The sequence below is a fragment of the Hemitrygon akajei genome, chromosome 9 (genome assembly GCF_048418815.1).
Source record: "Hemitrygon akajei chromosome 9, sHemAka1.3, whole genome shotgun sequence".
Classification (NCBI taxonomy): Eukaryota; Metazoa; Chordata; class Chondrichthyes; order Myliobatiformes; family Dasyatidae; genus Hemitrygon; species Hemitrygon akajei.
Genome location: NC_133132.1, coordinates 39075712 through 39095272, shown reverse-complemented (window position 1 = coordinate 39095272; position 19561 = coordinate 39075712). Strand labels below are relative to the sequence as shown.

General features: G+C 41.2%; 1 protein-coding gene across 1 annotated transcript in view; it reads right to left on the bottom strand.

Annotated features, from left to right (window-relative positions):
* LOC140733018 (E3 ubiquitin-protein ligase RNF19A) overlaps positions 1 to 19561 on the bottom strand; it is an 85108-nt gene that overhangs the window by 44762 nt on the left and 20785 nt on the right. The window contains exon 2 of the mRNA XM_073055782.1: positions 1818 to 2690. Coding sequence (XP_072911883.1) covers positions 1818 to 2302 — 485 coding nt within the window. The 5' untranslated portion in view covers positions 2303 to 2690. The remainder of the gene's footprint in view (positions 1 to 1817; positions 2691 to 19561) is intronic.

The following is a 19561-nucleotide window of genomic DNA, read 5'->3' as shown; positions in this document are numbered from 1 at the left end:
ACTCTAGTCCCAGCAACATCCTCACAAAATATTTTCTGTACTCTTTCCAGATTAACCATGTCCTTCAACGATTTGTACAACTATTGTACAGCATAATGCCCCAATGCCTACACTCAATGCCCTGACTAATAAAGTATGCAAAACACCTATTTCACCATTTCTGTTAATTGTAACAAAAAGAAAGATTTCACAATCAAAAGTTGGAAGCGACATTATAAACAATCAGGATATGTTATGCTTTAACAATCAGTACTAGCATGATATATCACCCGAGAAGTTTATTGATAATTAATTTGAAACTGCTGACGATAAAATGGGAGGACTTTTGAAGATAGCAGCACAGCCCAGGTTTACCATGTGGAGAGCCATTACAGTTTCAGAATGAGAATCAGGGTTATGTGACTGGCATATGTCGTGAAATTTGTTGCTTTGTGGCACAGTACATTGCAATACGTAATAATAAAAACACAATAAATTACAATAAGAAATATATTTAAAAGATCAAATGAAATAAGTAGTGCAAAAATAGTGAGGTAGTGTTCATTCAGAAATCTGATGGTGGGGGGAGAAGCTGTTCCTAAAATGTTGAAGGTGCGTCTTCAGGCTCCTGTATCTTTCCTCTGATGGTCGCAATGAGGAGGTATAATAAACCTGAGGTGTTCAGGGGTGCAATCATATAACGAGCAATGTGGTATTATAACACAGTGCACATAGTTCTGCAAGTACCTAGTCTACCTTATCCAAAAGTGCTGAGCAAAGCTTGAAAATCATTTTGAGAGAAAAAACACAAACAAGCAAAACAGAACCGTTCAGCTCATGGAATTCCAGTGGTCAGCTGAATACGTAGGTAACTCGGATATGGAAGTTATTCCACGATTCACCGACAACATCACAACTCCTTGCAGAACAGCTTTGCTGCTTGGCTCCTGCCCCATTCACTTGAGTGTGCGAAGACAGGCTACAATGGGTAGAGGCAGATACATTCAGGACTTTTAAGAGATGTTTAGATAGGCATATGAATGTGAGGATAATGGAAGGATGTGGACATGTGGAGGCAGAGAGGATTAGTTTAGTTTAATTACTCATTTATTTGGTTCAGCACAACCTTGTGGGCCAAACAGCCCGTTTCTGTGCTGGACTGCTCCAAGTTCTATGGTGCTCACCTAGCACTATGTACTATTTTCTTCCCCTCCCAGCCCACACAGATGGAGCCTAAGTGGGGCAAGAGTGTCAGATACTGTTGTATGTCAGCTCCTCCTAAAGAGTTCAGCAAGGCAAAATATCCTGGCCCATTACATCTTCAGCATGACCCTACACAAACTCAATGTAAAAAAAAGTTATCGATTACCACTTTAGGTCTGTAGGGCTGAACTATTCACCAGGCCTGTAATCTGAGTATATTATCCTATCCACTCAGTTATCAGCTACCTAAAGGAAAACATATCCAAAGGAATTTATTGTTTATTTATTTAGAAATACAGTGCAGAACAGGCCCTTCCAGTCCAAAAACCTGCTCTGTCTAGGATCCACCTGGCCTAATCACGGGACAAATTTATAATGACCAACTGACTAACTGGTATGTCTTTGGGACGTGGGAGGAAACCATAGAACATGGATGAAACCCTCGTGGTCAATGGGGGGAATGTACAAACTCCTTACAGATGGCGCTGGAAATGAACTCCAAACTCAGGAACACACCGATCTGTAATAGCATCACATCAATCACTACGTTACTGTGCTGCCCAACCTATAAGCTATTAATCTACTCCGATACATATACTAATCAAGTGCAAAGAAAATAAATCAAAATAACATACCCACAATCGGGTGCAGGGCACCATCGGGCATCTGGATCAGATGCAAGGTATCTTCGCAGCATGAATTCTTCATACTTTTCCATCAAAGTGCTGTTGTTGAGAATCATACGGATGTCTGATGGATGAAACAATTCTGAACACTCCGGACAAGCAACGTTGACCCTGCTCTCTGTAATTTCAATTTTCAAATATTGTTGTAAGCAATCCAGACAAGAACGGTGATGACAAGAAATGATCTCTGGGAACTGGGATCGAGGCTGGCTAAGAAGGCAAAGAGGACACTCCAGAGTGCCTAATAACTGTTCATTACTGGAGGACTGTATTGTTCTATTCGAAGAGGTCATCTTTTTCTCATTCTCAGTCTCTGTTTTAGTGTTTATTCCCTCGACCGTGACAGCAGACATCTCAAGTTTTGCTTTAGATTTGGGCTTTCTGCTGAAGAGGCTGAAAAACTGGAGCTGTCGATGTTTATTTGGTCTTTTCATGATCTTGAATTACACTCCAAAGGTCACAAATATGATTCAAAATTACTTTTAATTTCTTTCTAAAGTACTTGACTAATGTCTACCAATTTCTGAAAGCTTATTTAATGATAAAATTCTTAAAAGTAGAAAATATGGCAGGACTTTTTCCTCTTAGTAAGTCAAAGTTGCTCCCAAGTTTAATTAGCAATACTGATGCAAGGGAAGGTTTTGAGTGGAGCTGACAGGAAGCATTGTATTACAGCACTGAATTGCAAATGACTTAGCCCAGACTGGATAAGCGCAGCAAGTCCAGATTCCAAGTAGTTCCAAATCAATATAAATCCTTAGTGGACCTTAAAAGATGTCACCTTGCTGGATTCATTGTTTTTTTCCATTTTCAGCACAATACCTGGAAGATTTGGAAGAGAAATATAATCAGTTATATAAAATTGTGTTAATTATAATTGACCCATTCAACTTCACCCGATCGGAGAACAAAGCAAGACAAGGTTAATGTACAACAAGATTGTTGCTGGTGGAATATGCAGTTGCATTATAATAAAGGCAGTGAAGCACAGTACTATGCAAAAGTTATACTTTATTTATGAGAGACAGACACACAGACTCACAGTACTGTATTTGTGAATGTGGAGCAGAGAACAAATTTGTAAATCTGATGGGGAGCAAGGGATGTTGGGAATGGCGAGGGTGGAGGACCGTGACAGGCCTGTGCAAAAGTCTTGCGTATCCCAGCTACAGTGTATATATTTCTCCAAGACTTTTGCACAGTACTGTAGACTCTACAGACCCTACATTTCTGTTCAGTCAACAGAATGGACCTAGATTGCAGAACACTAGTACAGCTCTTTACAATACTTTATACAACAAAACTCACCTAAAAATTATTGTTTCCTTTTGATGAAAAATTGTTTTCGGGACAATGGGGTTCGAGCTAGTGATTGGCAAGATGACCAGAATGCACCTTTTACAATGGTTCCATAAACAAGACTGCCCCCTTTATACAGAGTTTTGGGCTCATACATGGAAAGAGACAGGTGAAGTATACCAACTGTACATTCCCCTCATCTGATGTCTAGTGTATCTTGATGACAACAAAAGAGACTTACTCTGAAGACTGGAACTCAATTTTAAGATTCTGTAAGTGATTTTTGTGTCTGACCATTGTGAAAAAATTCAAGAATCAATCTACTGGAGGACCTCAGCAGGAATTGGGAAACTGAGCAGCTTCTGTGCAACTCAATGACTACAGGTCTGTCATAATGAAGACTTTTGAAAGGCTGGTCATGTCATTTTTCAAATCCAGAACATCAATTTTCTAGATCTGCCACAGTTCACCTACAAACCCAACAGATCTGTAGGTGATGCAGCTAGCATCAGTCTGGACTTTCATACTACAACACCTGAGCTCCCATGGTACATATGTCAGGATTCTCTTTGTCAATTTCAGTTCAGCCTTCAATACCATCATTCCTAAGCTTCTGGAAGAGAAACTCTCCAGACTTGACGCACCTGGTCCCACCTGCAGGTGCATCACAAACTTCATCTCTGACAGGAGGCAGTACGCGAGACCAGGCAATCACATCTCCACATCCCGCTCACTCAGCACTGGTGTGCCAGAGGGATGTGTTCGCTCACCTCTTCTATTTTCTCTATACACCAATTTCCAGTTAAACTGATAAAGTTTGCAGATCACACCACAGTCATTAGACTGATCTCCAGAGGTGACAAATCCAGGTACCACCAAGACAAGCCAATGTCCTCGTGCAATCACAACAACATCGAATTGAAAGTACATTTATTATCAAAGTATGTATGCAGTATACAATCCTGAGATTCTTCTTCCCACAGAGCAAAGTTCAAAGAAAACATCAAACACCCAACATGCAAAAAATAAAGCATTGCGTAAATAGCAAAAAACGAGTGAAACCAAATAGAACATGAAACATCAAACCACAGAATCCTTAAAGCTGTCTAGAATGTTCAGTTTAGTTCAGTGATATATTTCATTGACGACAGACTGCATAGCCAGTCCGCCCGATCAAAATCGCACAAAATATAAAGGAGAAACTGGAAACATAATATGAACTGCAGATTCCAATCCACAAACCAAGTGAAGGGGGGGAAGAGCGGGGGAGGAGGGGGGAAGAGTGGGGGAGGAGGGGGGAAGAGCGGGGGAGACAGACACTTGAAGCTGAATGCCCTCAAAACTGTATAGATGCATATTCACATCAGGAGAAACACGTCTCCTCTCCACCAATCATCATTAACAACTCTACAGTTAGCACCATTTCAATTTCAGGTTCCTTATTTCACAGGGCCTCATTCTGAAGTACCATATCTCCTTCATCAACAGAGGATGTAATTCTTGCTGTAGTTGATAAAATTTCATCTTCCATACCACGCAGTAGTGCAATTCTACATTGCCACGATAAAGAGCACCCTCACATCAGCCATTAACTGGGATGAATGGCCTATCTCTGTTCTGATATCGTCTGGTCTTACATTGTTTGCTTCTGGCTTCAGAATCCCAAAAATAGGTAGTTTAAAAATAATCACGTGCTTCCAATCAGAAGATACTAAAACACAAAATTTTAATATGCCAACATGATTTCTGAGGAAATTAAAAAGTCACCTTTATCTTGTCAATAGCTAAATAATAAATCAGCAATAAAGGAAGATGCTGCTGATGATCATGAGTTAAATTTCTATTTCAGGCATGAGATTAAACCTCACAACTTATTTATCATGACATAATATAACAGATGCATGCAGGCGTGACCTTTTTCCTCTTACAATGTTACACGATTACCCGGAAAATTCAATCTCCAAGAGATTTTCTTGAAACGAGAGAACAATTCTGCTCTGCAGTCAGTTATTTCTCGATTTCTGATTAGAGAGAACAGTTGATCAAAGCCCTGGGCTCCAGATGACCAATCATTACAACCTCTATCCTGTGGTATACTTGTCATTATTTATTAACATTGAAACAAATGCAAAACAATCATTCCTTTCAAATAGAACAGAATTAGAATCAGAATCAGGTTTATTATCACCAGCATATGTTGTGAAATCTGTTGTTTTGCAGCAGCAGTACAGGGCAATACATAATAATAAAAACTAAAAATTACAATAATTAGTATATAAAAATTAAGTAAGTAGTGCATAAAGAGATCAAAAAACTAAAACAAAGAGATAGTAAGATGCAGGAATCATTGTGTATTCAGAAATCTGATGGCAGAGGGGAAGAGGCTGTTCTTAAAACATTGAGTGTGTCTTCAGGCTCCTGTACCTCCTTGATGGCAACAATGAGAATAGGGCATATCTTGGTTGATGCGGGTCTTTAATAACGGATGCTGCCTTTTTGAGGCATCACCTTTTGAAGATGCCCTCCATGCTGGGGAAGCTAGTGCCCATGATGGATTTGGCTCCGTTTACAACCTCTGCAGCTTTTTTCCAATATTGTGCTGTAGCCTCTCCAGACCGGATTGCAATGCAACCAATTCTAACGCTCTTCATCGTACATCCAATTCTCCTCCAACTCCTACTAAATATAGCTGCTGTAATGCTTTCTTTGTAATTGCATCAGTATGCTGGGCACAGGAACTTTAACACTCAGGAACCTTAAACTGCTCACTGCTGATCCTCTGATTCTCCAACATTATGACTTCCCCATTTTATGGGCAAAAAAAACTCCTAATTAGTCTTTTTGTGATTCTTTAAGCAGCGTACACATGTTAATGTCTTTCTGTGATGCAGTAGTTAAATAAACATATGATCAAGGACAATGAACAACATAGCATGAAATTCAGCTTGTGAAAATTAGCAGTATTTTGAAAATCTGCAATATTAAACATGAGACCATAAGATAGAGGAGCAGAATTTGGCCATTTGACCCATCGAGTCTGCTCTGCCATAACCTCTGCCTTAAATATACATAAAGCCTTGGACTCCACAGCTGCCTGTGGCAAAGAATTCCACAGATACACCACTCTCTGGCTAAAGAAATTCCTCCTCATCTCTGTTCTAAAGGGATGTCGCTCTATTCTGAGGCTATGCCCTCTGGTTCTAGATTCCCCCACTGTAGGAAACATCCTCTCCACATCCACTCTATCAAGGCCTTTCACCATTCAATAGGTTTCAATTCCCGTCACTACTCATTCTTCTGAATTCCAGTGAATACAGGCCCAGAGCTATCAAATGTCACTGATTAACTGTCCAATCCTGGAATCATTTTTGTGAATCTTCTTTGAACCCTCTTCAGTTTCAGCACATCCTTTCTAAGATAAGGAGCCCAAAACTACTCACAATACTCCAAGTGAGGCCTCACCAGTACTTTATAAACCCTAAACATTACATCCTTGTTTTTATATTCAAGTCCTTTTGAATGAATGCTAACATTGCATTTGCCTTCCTTGCCACAGACTCAACTTGCAAATTAACCTTCAGGGAATCCTGCACAAGGAATCCCTAGTCCCTTTCTCCTTCAGATTTTTGAATTTTCTCTCTACTTAGAAAACAGTCTATGTTTTTATTTTGTCTACGAAAGTGGATGACCATCCACTTTCCAACACTGTAATCCATCTGCTACTTTTCTTAATCTAAGTCCTTCTGTAGTCTCTCTCCTTCATCAAAACTACCTGCCCCTCCACTAATCTTTGTATTGTCTGCAAACTTTGCAACAAAGCCATTCAAATCATTAGGATTTAGCACAGAAAGAATCGGTCCCAACAGACCGCTGTGGAACACCACTAGTCACTGGCAGCCAACCAGAAAAGGTTCCCTTTATTCTCACTCTTTGCCACCTGCCAATCAGTCATTGTTCTGTCCATGCAATACGATGGATTTGTAGTTTACTGCAATACCATGGGGTTGTAGTTTGTTATGTAGCCTCATGTGAAGTACCTTGTCAAACGCCTTCTGAAAATCTAAATATTCACTATCAACCGATTCTCCTTTGTCTATCCTGCTTGTTATTTCTTCAAAGAATTCCAACAGATTAGTCAGCTTGGGAAAATCTTGCCTGACTACGGCCAATATGATCATGTGCATCCAAGTACCCTGAAACCTCATCCTTAATAATCAACTCCAACATCTTCCCAACCACTGAGGTCAGACTAACTGTCCTGTAATTTCCCTTCTTCTGCCCCTCTCACTTATTGAAGAGTGGAGAGAGATTTGCAATTTTCCATTCTTCCAGAACCATTCCAGAATCTAGTGATTCCAATCAACTTTGGTCAACTCCTCTCTTACGCCTCTGTAATTCCCTTTACACGATTGTGATACTGATACATCTGACTTTAGCTTCTCCTCAAATTTCAGGGTGAATTAGATCACACTATGATCTTTCTCCCCCAAGGGTTCTTTTACCTTAAGCTCTCTAATCAATTCCAGTTCATTGCACAACACCCAATCCAGAATAGCTGATCCCCTAGTGGGTTCAACCACAAGCTGTTCTGAAAAGCCATCTAGTGTGCACTTTAGAAATTCCCCCCCTTGGAATCCAGCACCAACCAGATTTTCCCAATCTACTTGCATATTGAAATCCCAATGACTACTGTAACATTGCCTCTTTGGCATGCATTTTCCATCTCCTGTTGCAATTTGTAGGCCACTGTATGCAACTCCCATCAGGGTCAGAATGCATGGGGATCTTAATGAAACCTAATGAATGCTGAAAGGACTAGATAAGGTGGATGTGGAGAGGATGTTTCCTCTGGTGGGGGTATTCAGAGCTAGTGGGCACAGCCTCAAAACTGAGGGACAACCTTTTAGAACAGAAGTAAGTGGTGAATCTGTTGAATGCTCTGCCACAGACTGCGGTTGTATATTGAAAGCAGAAGTTGATAGGTTCCTGATCGGTCAAGGCATCAAGAGATATGGTGAGAAGGCAGGTGTATGGGGTTGAATGGAATCCGGGATCAGCCATGCTGAAATGGTAGAGCGGATGTAATGGGCTGAGTGGTCTAATTCTGCTCCTTTGTCTTGTGGTCACCTCTTTCTAATGATCTTATTTGATTTGATATTTTTTTTTAAATCAGCAGAGCCATGCCATCTATTTTGCCTTCCTACCTGACCTTTCAATACAGTGTGTATCCTTGGACATTAAGCTCCCAGTTATAATCTTTTTTCAGCAATGATTCAGTGATGCCTATAACATCATACATGCCAACCTGTAACTGTGCTACAGATCTACTTTATTCCGTATATTGCACATATTCAAATGTAACACCTTCAGTCCTCTATTCACCCTTTTCAATTTTGCCTGCCTTTTACATTGCAACTCATCCTGTTGACTGCAATTTTGCCCTATCATCAGCCTCTGCCTGCTAACAGTCTCACTACACACTGTCTTTGTTTATAAACCAACTACCTCATTCCCAGCACTATCACTTCTGATCCCACGCCCCTGTCAAATTAGTCTAGACCCTCCCAAACAACTCTAGCAAACCTGGCCACAAGGATATTGGACCTCTTGAGTTCAGATACAACCCATCTCTTTGTACCTTCCCCAGAAAAGATCCCAATAATCAATAAATCTCTGCACCCAGCACCAATTCCTCAGCCATGCATTTGCCTGCCAAATCATCCTATTCCTGTCTTTACTGGCGTGTGGCACAGGCAGCAATCCAGAGATTACTACCCTGGAATCCAGTTTTTCTACCCAACTCCCTAAAATCTCTCTTCAAGACCTCCTCACCTTGTCTACCCATATCATTGGTTCCAATATGTACCAAGACTTCTGGCTACTCACCCTTGAGAAAGCCATGGACCTGATCCAAGACATCCCTCACTCTGGCGCTGGGAGGCAACATAACATCCAGGTGTCTCTATTGTGCCCACTGAATCTCATCTCTGTTCTTCTGACTATGGATTCTCCTATCAACACTGCACTCCTCTTCACCTCTCTTCTCTTCTGAGCCACAGCACCAGACTGAGTGCCAGACACCCAGTCACCATGGCTCCCCACAGTAGGTCACCCCCCTCTAAAGTTGTATACTTATTATTGAAGGGAAAAGTGTACTCTGCTCTGTCTGTGTATTTCCCCTCCTTCTCCTGACAGTCACCCAGTTAACTGACTCCTGCAGACTAGGGGTGACCTCCCTGTATCTCCCATCTAACAGCTCCTCATTCTCCCATATGAGTTGAAAGTCATGAAGCTGCAGCTCCTGTTCCTTAATACGTTCTCTGAGGAGCTGCAGCTCGGTGTACCGGGTGCAGATGTGTTTATCTGGGAGACTGGAGGCCTCCCAGACTTCCCACGACCCACACACAGTACAAAACACTGGCCCTGGAGCCATTCTCACTACACTACTATGCCCGAACAGATGAGGAATGAACAAGTCAGAACAAAAAGAGAGAAACTCATCAGATAGTTTACCTCGTCCAAGCCTGACCTAAGCCTGATGAGCCAATGCCCCTCTATGGCACACTCAAAAGAATGAGCGCTCCGCTTGCACGTGTTATTTTTATTTCTCCTTCAAATGAATCCCTCTTGTTGATTAGTCACAGCCTGACTCTGAGAAACTGCCGCGAAACTTTGCCTTTTAAATCTCGACTGTGGACCTGATTGAAAGGCAGCTCTTTTTATGCACTGTGTTTTGATTGATTGCTGCCCAACATGTCAGAAGTTCAAAAGCTACGGGAAATAATAACTCAAAATAACACCTACCTACCTTCAGAATGCAAGGGAATAGACAGCTGGATCCAACATGGGGAAAATTTTATTTTTATCTAACATACTTCATTCAATAGTAAAAAGCCCAAGTTCTACAATGCACCATCACTCAATTTGCCATTACTGCAATGGCCTGAGTAACTAAAATACTGGGCACTTATCACATTTTATTTGAAAAGATCACTATTAGAACACAATGCAGAATGGGTATATAAATTCTTATATGTGAACAATGAAAATCAAATGCAGCGATAGCACTCCATACAAACACATCAACGTTTCCCCTATTGCTGCAGATCTCCAGGGGGTGGGGGGGAGTGAGGGAAATCATACGGAAATCACTGTCTTCTTTGTCTCCACATCACTGCCAACTTTTATTTAACCAGCTCTTGCAGACAGCACATCTCGAGATAACCAGTTATGAATTTGCTACAGATGACAATTTTCTCCAATCTCCTGTATCTCTGAAAAATAATCTGCTCAAATTGTTGTTTGGACCTCAGCCAAGCCGTATTTTTCCATGAAACAATTTCAAAAGTTTATTCTTGAGATTATCTAATAACAGATGCAAAAAAAATCAACACATTGGGCACAAATTGGGCATGCTGTTCTCTTCACGACACTGGAGAAAGTAACATGAGATTTATTGATTCCAATTCCCATAAAGTGTAGTTATGAAACTGATGCAACAGTACTGTTGAAATAGGAGAAAAATATCAACAAGTTAGAAGGTCAGAAAGATTAGCTTTGTTTGCCACATGTGCACCCAAACATAGTGAAATAACATCATTTGCATCGAATCAGATCAGTAAGGATGTGCTCGGTGACCTGCAAGTGTTGCCGCGCTTTCAGCGCGTGCCCATAACTTAATGGCCCTAACCTTACGCCTTCGGAATGTGGAAACCGGTGCACCCAGAAGAAACTCATGTGGTCACGGAGCGAATGCGCAAACTCCTTACAGACTGCAGGAGGAATCAAAACCTGATCTTACTCTCCATTTATTTAGAGATACAACAGGAACAGCCCAATGAGTCCACACCACCCAATTGCACCCGTACGTCTTTGGACTGTGGGTGAAAACTGGAGCATGTGGAGGAATCCCACACAGTCACAAGGAGAACATACAAACTTCTTACAGGCAGCGATATGCTAACCGTGTTGCCTCTAAGATTCAATTGCAGCAAGTACTAGATTGGGACCTGAGCTGTTGTTAGCATTACTCAGCTTAAGGTCATACTATGATTTCCATTTTTTTTTAACCATTCTACATCAGATGGTTAGGGTGGTGCCATCGCTGTTAGATGCAATGGCTTCCCGATTTCTCTTGGCATTGCAAAAGTACACCGTTCATTATGCAACGCCAGCCAGAAGAATAGGGAAGACAAGACCAGAAAGGAAAGCTGCGCATTACTTAAGTGATGAATGCACAATCTTTAGCTGCAGCTTTTCCAGTACAAATAATAATGTGAATTCTACCTCAAGCTAAACAGCAAATCCATAAGTCTCAGAATTTAGGTTGTCAGAACCAGTTATGGTCAGTGGTAGTTAAAAGACATTCCCGATTTCAGCCAAAGATCTTTAAATTCAACCAAAAAACCAATCATTCCATTGGATTATCTTGTCTGCTGGCTCACTTTTAAAGTAATATTTGGAAAAAAATCATTGCAAGCTGATCACAAACAAGAAAAGATCTGCAGATACTGGAAATCCAAGCAACACACACAATGCGGGAGGAACTCAGCAGGCCAGGCAGCACCTACGGAAAGGAGTACAGTCCACGTTTCAGACTGAGCCCCTTCGTGAGGACTGAAAAAAAAAGATGAGAAGTAAGAGTTAGAAGGTGGGGAAGAGGGGAAGGAAGGCGATAGGTGAAACCGCGGGGGGGGGGTGAAGTAAGAGTTGGGAAGTTGATTGATGAAAGAGATACAGGGCTGGAGAAGAGGGAATCTGATAGGAGAGGGTAGAAGACCACGGAAAAAAGGGGGAGGTGCAACATAAGAAGGTGATGGGCAATTGAGGTAAGATGACAAACGGAAATGGGAATGGGGAATGGTGAAGGAGATGGAGGGTGCATTACCAGAAGTTCGAGAAATATTGCAAGCCAATACTTCTCTTAAAATCATGATCAAACAAGAGAAAAAGGATTTGAACCCCTCAAAAATGTATTCTCAGGATAAAGCAGCAATAACTGTAGTCTGTATAATTGAATGGCCTGTTAGGCTGCTAAGATTACTTTAAACTACAGTTGATTCCACTAATTGGGCTATCAGTTTATCAGGGCAGCCACTTATTTGGGATAACTCAACGAACAAAAACTAATCGAGGAAATAGCTGGGATTTCCTTTGTTTAATTTGGACATTATGTCACTTTGGGAAAGGAAACAGCTGCCGGTTTCTAACTGGCATTAGTTGTGTGCACATTAAACACGACACTGCTCTAATTTCAATCCAAGGTCTCAAATGCAATACAGATCAGACCTCCTTACAAACTGTTCGGAATAATAGTGACAGCAGCAGGGAGAGCATTAGCACACCTAGATACAGATTCAGTCATTTATCACAGGTACAAGGAAGCATACAGTGAAACGTGCTGTTTGTGTTAATAACCAACACAACCTAAGGCAGCACAAGTGTCACTACACATTCTGGCACCGACAATGCATGCCCAAAATGTTTAGCAGAACAACACAGAACACAACAAAACAGAAGATACCAAGAGACAAAACAACAACGGCAAACAAAGCCCCTTTTTCTCCCCCCCCCCCCCCCCCACACACACATACAGACAATTCTCCAACCCCAAGACAGGCCTACAGCCACCCAGTTTCAAATTCTAGTCTTCTGATTGACTTTCAAGCTTTGATCTTCGGTAGTGAATCGCAGTCTAGCCAATGATGGGACCCCCAAACTCCAAACGGACTATTCACTGGCCACTGTGCCTCCAGGACCCACATACCTGGGACAGACCAACATCCATCAATGCCATTTGTCACCCATTCACATTGCTGCCCCTTCGAGCACTGAGCAAAGGCCTGGACATGTAGCAGTAAAATGTCGTCCTTTTTATCTGCTGAAGGAGTTTTCTGCCATCATCCTTGTAGTAGTGCACATTCCACCTTAGGCCAACATCAGGCTGGCTCTATAAGAGCAAACTCCGTAATCACCAGGCACGAAACACTGCACCCTGATTCATTCCCTATCATTGCAGGAGATTTCAACCGGGCTAGCTTGAAGAAGTCACTGAACAACTACCACCCATATATCACCTGTGGAAGGAGAATCTTTTTACAATATTTTTATTCAGATTTACAGAGTGCAGCACATAGATACATCTCAACATAACTTGTGTACATTCATATATTGTGATAAAATTGATCAAAATGTTATAGCATAACACATAAAGGTATACCACTCTGTAATCAAAAATTTAAAGATAGGTCATACATCATAAAAAAAATTTATATAAAAAAGTCAACCCCCTACCAACTACCAAAGAAAAAAGCTGATGGATGATAATGGATAAATTAGAAAAGAAAACATATTCGCTTAAGAAAAGAAGATAAAAATATACATAAAAGTCTGTGCACTGTTAAAACTTTATAAATTGGAGAAGTAATTTAGGAAAGGTCCCCAGATATCATAAAAAGATTGTTTCGAATTTAAGACTGAGCAGCGGATCTTCTCTAAATTTAAATAAGACATAATATCACGTAGCCATTGAAGATGTGTAGGAGGGGTAGACTCCTTCCATTTAAGCAAGATTGCTCTCCTACCTGTGGAAGGAGAATCAACACACTTAAGAACAGTTACTGTGCAATCCCATGCCCACACTTTGGAAAGACCAATCATCTGGCTGTAGTTCTACACCCAGAGTAGAGGCGGAAACTAAAGACCATAGCACCAGTGGTGAGGACCAAGAAGGCATGGTCAAGGGAGGCAGAGGAGCGTTGCATCGGTGGATTGGACCATTTTCAGGGATTCATCTTTGAGTCTGAATGAATATGCCACAGATGCCACCAACTTCATCAAAACTTGTGTAGATGAATGTGTGCCTTCGAAGACATACTGGACATACCCAAATCAAAAGCCATGGATGAACCATGAGATTCGCAGTCTGCTGAGGGCTAGGTCTGTAGCATTCAATACTGGCAATCCAGAACTACACAAGAAGTCCAGGTACAACCTACAGAAGGCTACTTTAAGAGCAAAAAGAACAATTATGGAATCAGATGCACGTCAACTCTAGCAGGGTTTGTAGGACATTACTTCTTACAGCGTGAAACCTAACATCATGAGTGGCAGTGATGTTTCACTCCCAGATGAGCTCAACCCCTTTGATGCACATTTTGAAAGGGAGAATAAAACTACACCTGTGCAAATCCCTGAAGTATCTGGTAACCGTGATCTCTGTCTAGCAGGCCGACGTCAGACATCTTTCAAGAGGGTGAACCCTCACAAAGCGTCAGGCCCTGATGGTGTACCTGGTACGGCTCTGAAAATCTGTGCCAAACAACAGACGGGGATATATTCAATCTCTCACTACTGCATTTGGAAGTTCCAACATGCTTCTAAAGGGTAACAAATATCAGTGCCCAAGAACAGCAGAGTAAGCTGCCTCAATGAGTATTGTCCTGTGACACCCACATATGCTTTGAGAGGTTAATCATGACTAGAATCAACTCCTGCCTAAGCAAAGACCTGGAGTCACTGCACTTTGTCCATCACCACAATAGGTCTACAGCAGATGCAATCTCACTGGCCTTGGATCACCTGGACAATGGTAATATTTATGTCGGGCTGCTGTGTATTGACTACAGCTCAGCGTTCAACACAGCCATAACCTCAGTTCTAATCCAAAAGCTTCTAAACTGGGCTCTGTACCTCTCTCTGGAAGTGGATCCTTGACTTTCCCGCCAGGAGATCACACTCTGTGCAGATCGGAAATAACATCTCCTCCTCACTGACAATCAACACTGGCACACCTCAAGGATGCGTGCTTAGCCCACTGCTCTACTCTCTCTACACCCACCAATACGTGGCTAGGCACAGCTCAAGTTCCATCTATAAATTTGCTGAAAACACAACTATTGTTGGTAGAATTTCAGATGGTGACGAGCAGGCAAACAGGAGCGAGCTGGTGGTGTTGCAGCAACAACATTGCACTTAATGTCAGTAAGACCAAGGAAATAATTGTGGACTTCAGGAAGGATAAATCAGGGAATATATACTAGTCCTCACTGAGGAATCAGAATTGGACAGGGTGAGCAGTTTCAAGTTGCTGGATGTCAACTTCTCTGAGGATCTATCCTGGGCCCAACATATCAGTGCAATTGTAAAGAAGGCACAACAGAGGCTACCTATCATTAGGAGTTTGGGGAGACTTCGTATGTCACCAAAGACACTTCTACAGATGTACCACAGAGAACATCCTAACTAACTGCATCACCGTCTGGTACGGAGGGGCCAGTGCGCGGGATCAGAAACAGCTGAAGAAAGTTATAAACTTAGCGAGCTCCATCATGGGCACTTGCACCCCCAGCATCCATGACACCTTCAAAAGATGAGGTCTCAAAAAGACAGCATACCTCATTAAGGACCATCACCCAGGACATGTTCTCTTCTCACTGCTATCATCAAGGAGGTCTAGAAGCTTGAAGACACACACTCAACATTTCAGGAATAGCTTCTTCCCCTCTGCCATCAGATTTCTGAATGGACAATGAACCCATGAACACTTCCTCAGCATTTCTTCTGCTCTCTTTTTGCACTACCTATTTAATTTATATTTTTATATAATTCTTATCATTGTAATTTATAGTTTTTATTACTATGTAATGCAGAGTACTGCTGCAGCAAAAGAACAGATTTTACAATGTATGCTGGTGATATTAAACTTGATTCTGATTCTGACTGGTTTAAGATTTTAGTTATGCAGGGTTAGGCTTATTAGTAACAGGGAAATGGTGATTGTCAATGCCAGAAAAACCTAATTTCTTTCTATCGCAAACACGAGAAAAATCTGCAGATGCTGGAAATCCTAAGCAACACACACAAAATGCTGGAGGAACTCAGCGGGCCAGGCAACATCTGTGAAAAAGAGTAAACTATCGACATTTTGGGCCGAGACCCTTCATCAGCACTGGGGGATAAGATGAGAAGTCAGAGTAAGAAGGCGGGGAGAGGAGGAAGTAGTACAAGGTGATGGCTGAAACTGGGAGACTGTGAAGGGGGTAAAGTAAAAAGCTGAGAAGTTGAATGGTGAAAAAGGTAAAGGCTGGAAAAGGGGTAATCTAGTAGGAGAGGACATAAGACTATGGAAGAAAGGGAAGGGAGAGGAGCACCAGAGGGTGTAAAGGGCACATAAAGAGGTAGATGAGAGAGAGAGAAAAACCAGAATTAGGGAATGGTGAATTTCTTTCTATGATTTTTAAGAGCCAGACAACCACCTTTTTGTTTGGGCTTTTCTGGAGTTGCAGCTGTTACTGGCGAAGCAGACAAATGGCCAGTGCCCTGGCTCTGACAGCTGGAAGAGCTCATCAGAAAAATTAGTGATAGAAACTTGCAGAAAGTTTCTGCTTTCAGCCTGTCTTGGAATCAACACATTCCTAGGAGAATGGGGAGTGTTTTTTTTAATATTAAGTGCAATTTTCTCACATACAATCTTGCATGATTGAGTCTAAAGGAGGTTGTTTTACAGCTGTCCAACTTACATATCTGCAACTAAATTAAGCAGAGAGATATTTGCTAAATGGAAACTATATTGTTTCAGACACAGAAGATAATTTGCGATACTGGAATGAAACAACACAAACAAAATGCAGGAACAATTCAGTGGGTCAGGCAGCATCAACGGAGGGGAATAAACAGCCAGCACTTTGGGCTGGAATCCTTTGTCGGGACTGGAGAGGAAAAGGGCTGAAGCCATAATAAGAGATTCTGAGAGAGGCACATGCATGACAAAAAAAAAGGAGGGCTATGAGGGAGGGAAGGGCTAGATTGATCTTAGAGTAGGTTAAAGGTTAGCACAACATTGTGAGCTGATGGCCTGTGCTATGCTGTAGTGTTCCTATGTTGGAAAAGGGGGAGCAGCACAAGTTGAAGGGTGATGTAGGGGAATGGGTTATTGGCAGGAGCTTAAAAGATTATTGGCATCAGTTTGTAATTTGATTCAAGATGGTCAAGGGCAGTTGCAGAATCATGACCTCCAGAACAATTGATCGTTTAATGCCACAAACAATAACTGTAGTTCCAGGGACATGTGTGAGATGGACAGGGGAAATTTGTCCAATACTTCAATAATAACTTAAAGTTCAAAGGGAATTTATTATCGAAGTACATATATGCAATCATATACAATCCTGAGATTCACTATCTTGCAGGCATACTTAATAAATCCATAATAGAATAAATGAAAGAGTGTACCAACTTGGGGCATTCAACCATGTGTAAACAACAAACTGTGCAAATACAAAAATGAAAAAATGACGATAATGAATAAGTAAGCAATGAATTTCGAGAACATGAGATGAAGTGTCCTTGGAAAGTGAGTCCATTGTTTGTATGAACATTTCAATGATGCGGTTGAGTGAAGTTATCCCTATTAGCTCAAAAGCCTCATGTTGAGGGGTAATAACTGTTCCTGAACCTGGTGGTGAGACCTGAGGCTCCTGTACCTTCTTCCTGATCAGTTTCTTGGTCTTGAAGACATTGACTAAGAGGTGTTGCTATGACACCACTCAGACAGATTTTCAATCTCCCTCACATATGCTGATTTGTCACCACTTTTGATTTGGCCTACGACAGCCTAATTGTGCACCTGTGCTGATGGAGATGATGGAGGAGATGTTATTGCCAATTCAAACTGACTGAGGTCTGCAAGTGAGGAATCTGAGGATCCAATTGCACAGAGGTTTTGAGGCCAAGGACATTAAGTTTATTGATTAGTGACTAAGAGGGCAACTTCTATACAAGTCAATTGTTTAATTCCATCTTTCAGGTGAAATGGATGAGACTGAAAGCTCCATCATCATTATACTAGCACATGTCATAGGAAGGGACAAACACAAGAGATTCTGTTGGGATGCTGAAAAATCCAGAGTACACACAAAATGCTGGAGGAACTTGGCAGGTCAGGCAGCATCTCTGGAGGGGAATAAAAAGTTGGTGTTTTGGGCTGAGACTCTTCTTCAGGAGTCATGAAAATTGAGTGTATTAACTTTATTCCAGCATTCCACTGTGGTATCTGCCCCACTTACAGGGGAATACACAAGTAAAGCATGCTCTATCAGAGGCTTGACTGGCTGGTGATCTGTTATGATTCACCTTGTTTTAAATAATTTTTACATATAAACTTTTACATTCCAAAGTTGAGTTGTAGTCAGAATCATCTTTCACATCTAAGAAAAAAGACATTTTGAAAAACATGCCAAGGACACTATGTAAAGAAAAACATTTGCTTCTTCTAACAACAGAATGAAATAATGTTAAAGGTAGCGCCTCATCCTCGTTCAGTATCTATAATTGTTACCTATTAAAAAAAATACATCCATACTAAAACTACTTATAATATTGAGGTCTGTTATTACCACTTCTACAGGTTAGGTTAGAGGGAAAAGAAATGGAACATGAAATGCTGGAAGTACACAGAATGACGGCACAAAAAAACAAAAACGGTGAAAATTAGGAAAGTTTCTCAAGCTGGCAGTATGTCGTTCCACAAGAATCTGTTCTGGAGCGGCGATGCTCAACATTTTCATAAGTGATTCAGTCTGAGACATTGGACCAATGCTAAAATTGCAAACAAGGCTGATTTGAATGCATAACAAATGATGATATATGCTCCACCAAATTACGAGATGACAAAAGGTCAATTGCAAACTTCAAATAACTTGTCACTGCATAGATTGGAAAAATCTACAGGGTTGCAAACTAACCAGCTCCATCAAGGGCACTAGCCTTGCTACCAACAAGGTCATTTTTAAAAGGTGATAACTGAAAAAGCTGGCATCATCAGCCCCACCAACCAGGACAAGCCCTCTTCTCATTGCTACCCATCAGAGAGGAGGTACAGGAGGCTGAAGACACACACTCAGCATTTTAGCAAAAACTTCTTTTACTCTGCCATCAGATTTCTGAATGGACAATAAGCACATGAACACCACCTCACTATTTTTGCACTCTTTCTACAGTACATATGTATGTATGCTGTGTGTACATACATATACACACACACAAATATACATCTTATTGTAATTTGTAATATATTTTATGTTTTGCACTGTACTGTTGCCGCAAAACAACTTATTTCACAACATACTATGTCAGTGATAATAATCCTGATTTGGATTCTAAATGGGGTGGGGGGGGAACCAAGGGATACTAGAATACAACAGCAACAGTTATTGTCATTCATAGTTCATGTAAGCAAAGTTCTGGAGTTACCTTGAGAGGAATTGTTAAATAAAACCAAGCAGGACAGCTTGCATTTGACAATGCTGAATACATTTCCAATCTCTACAGTAATGCAAGGAATGTAGGAGTCGGTCTGCACACTGCAAAGCCAGTGATTAGCATTGTGGTCATGG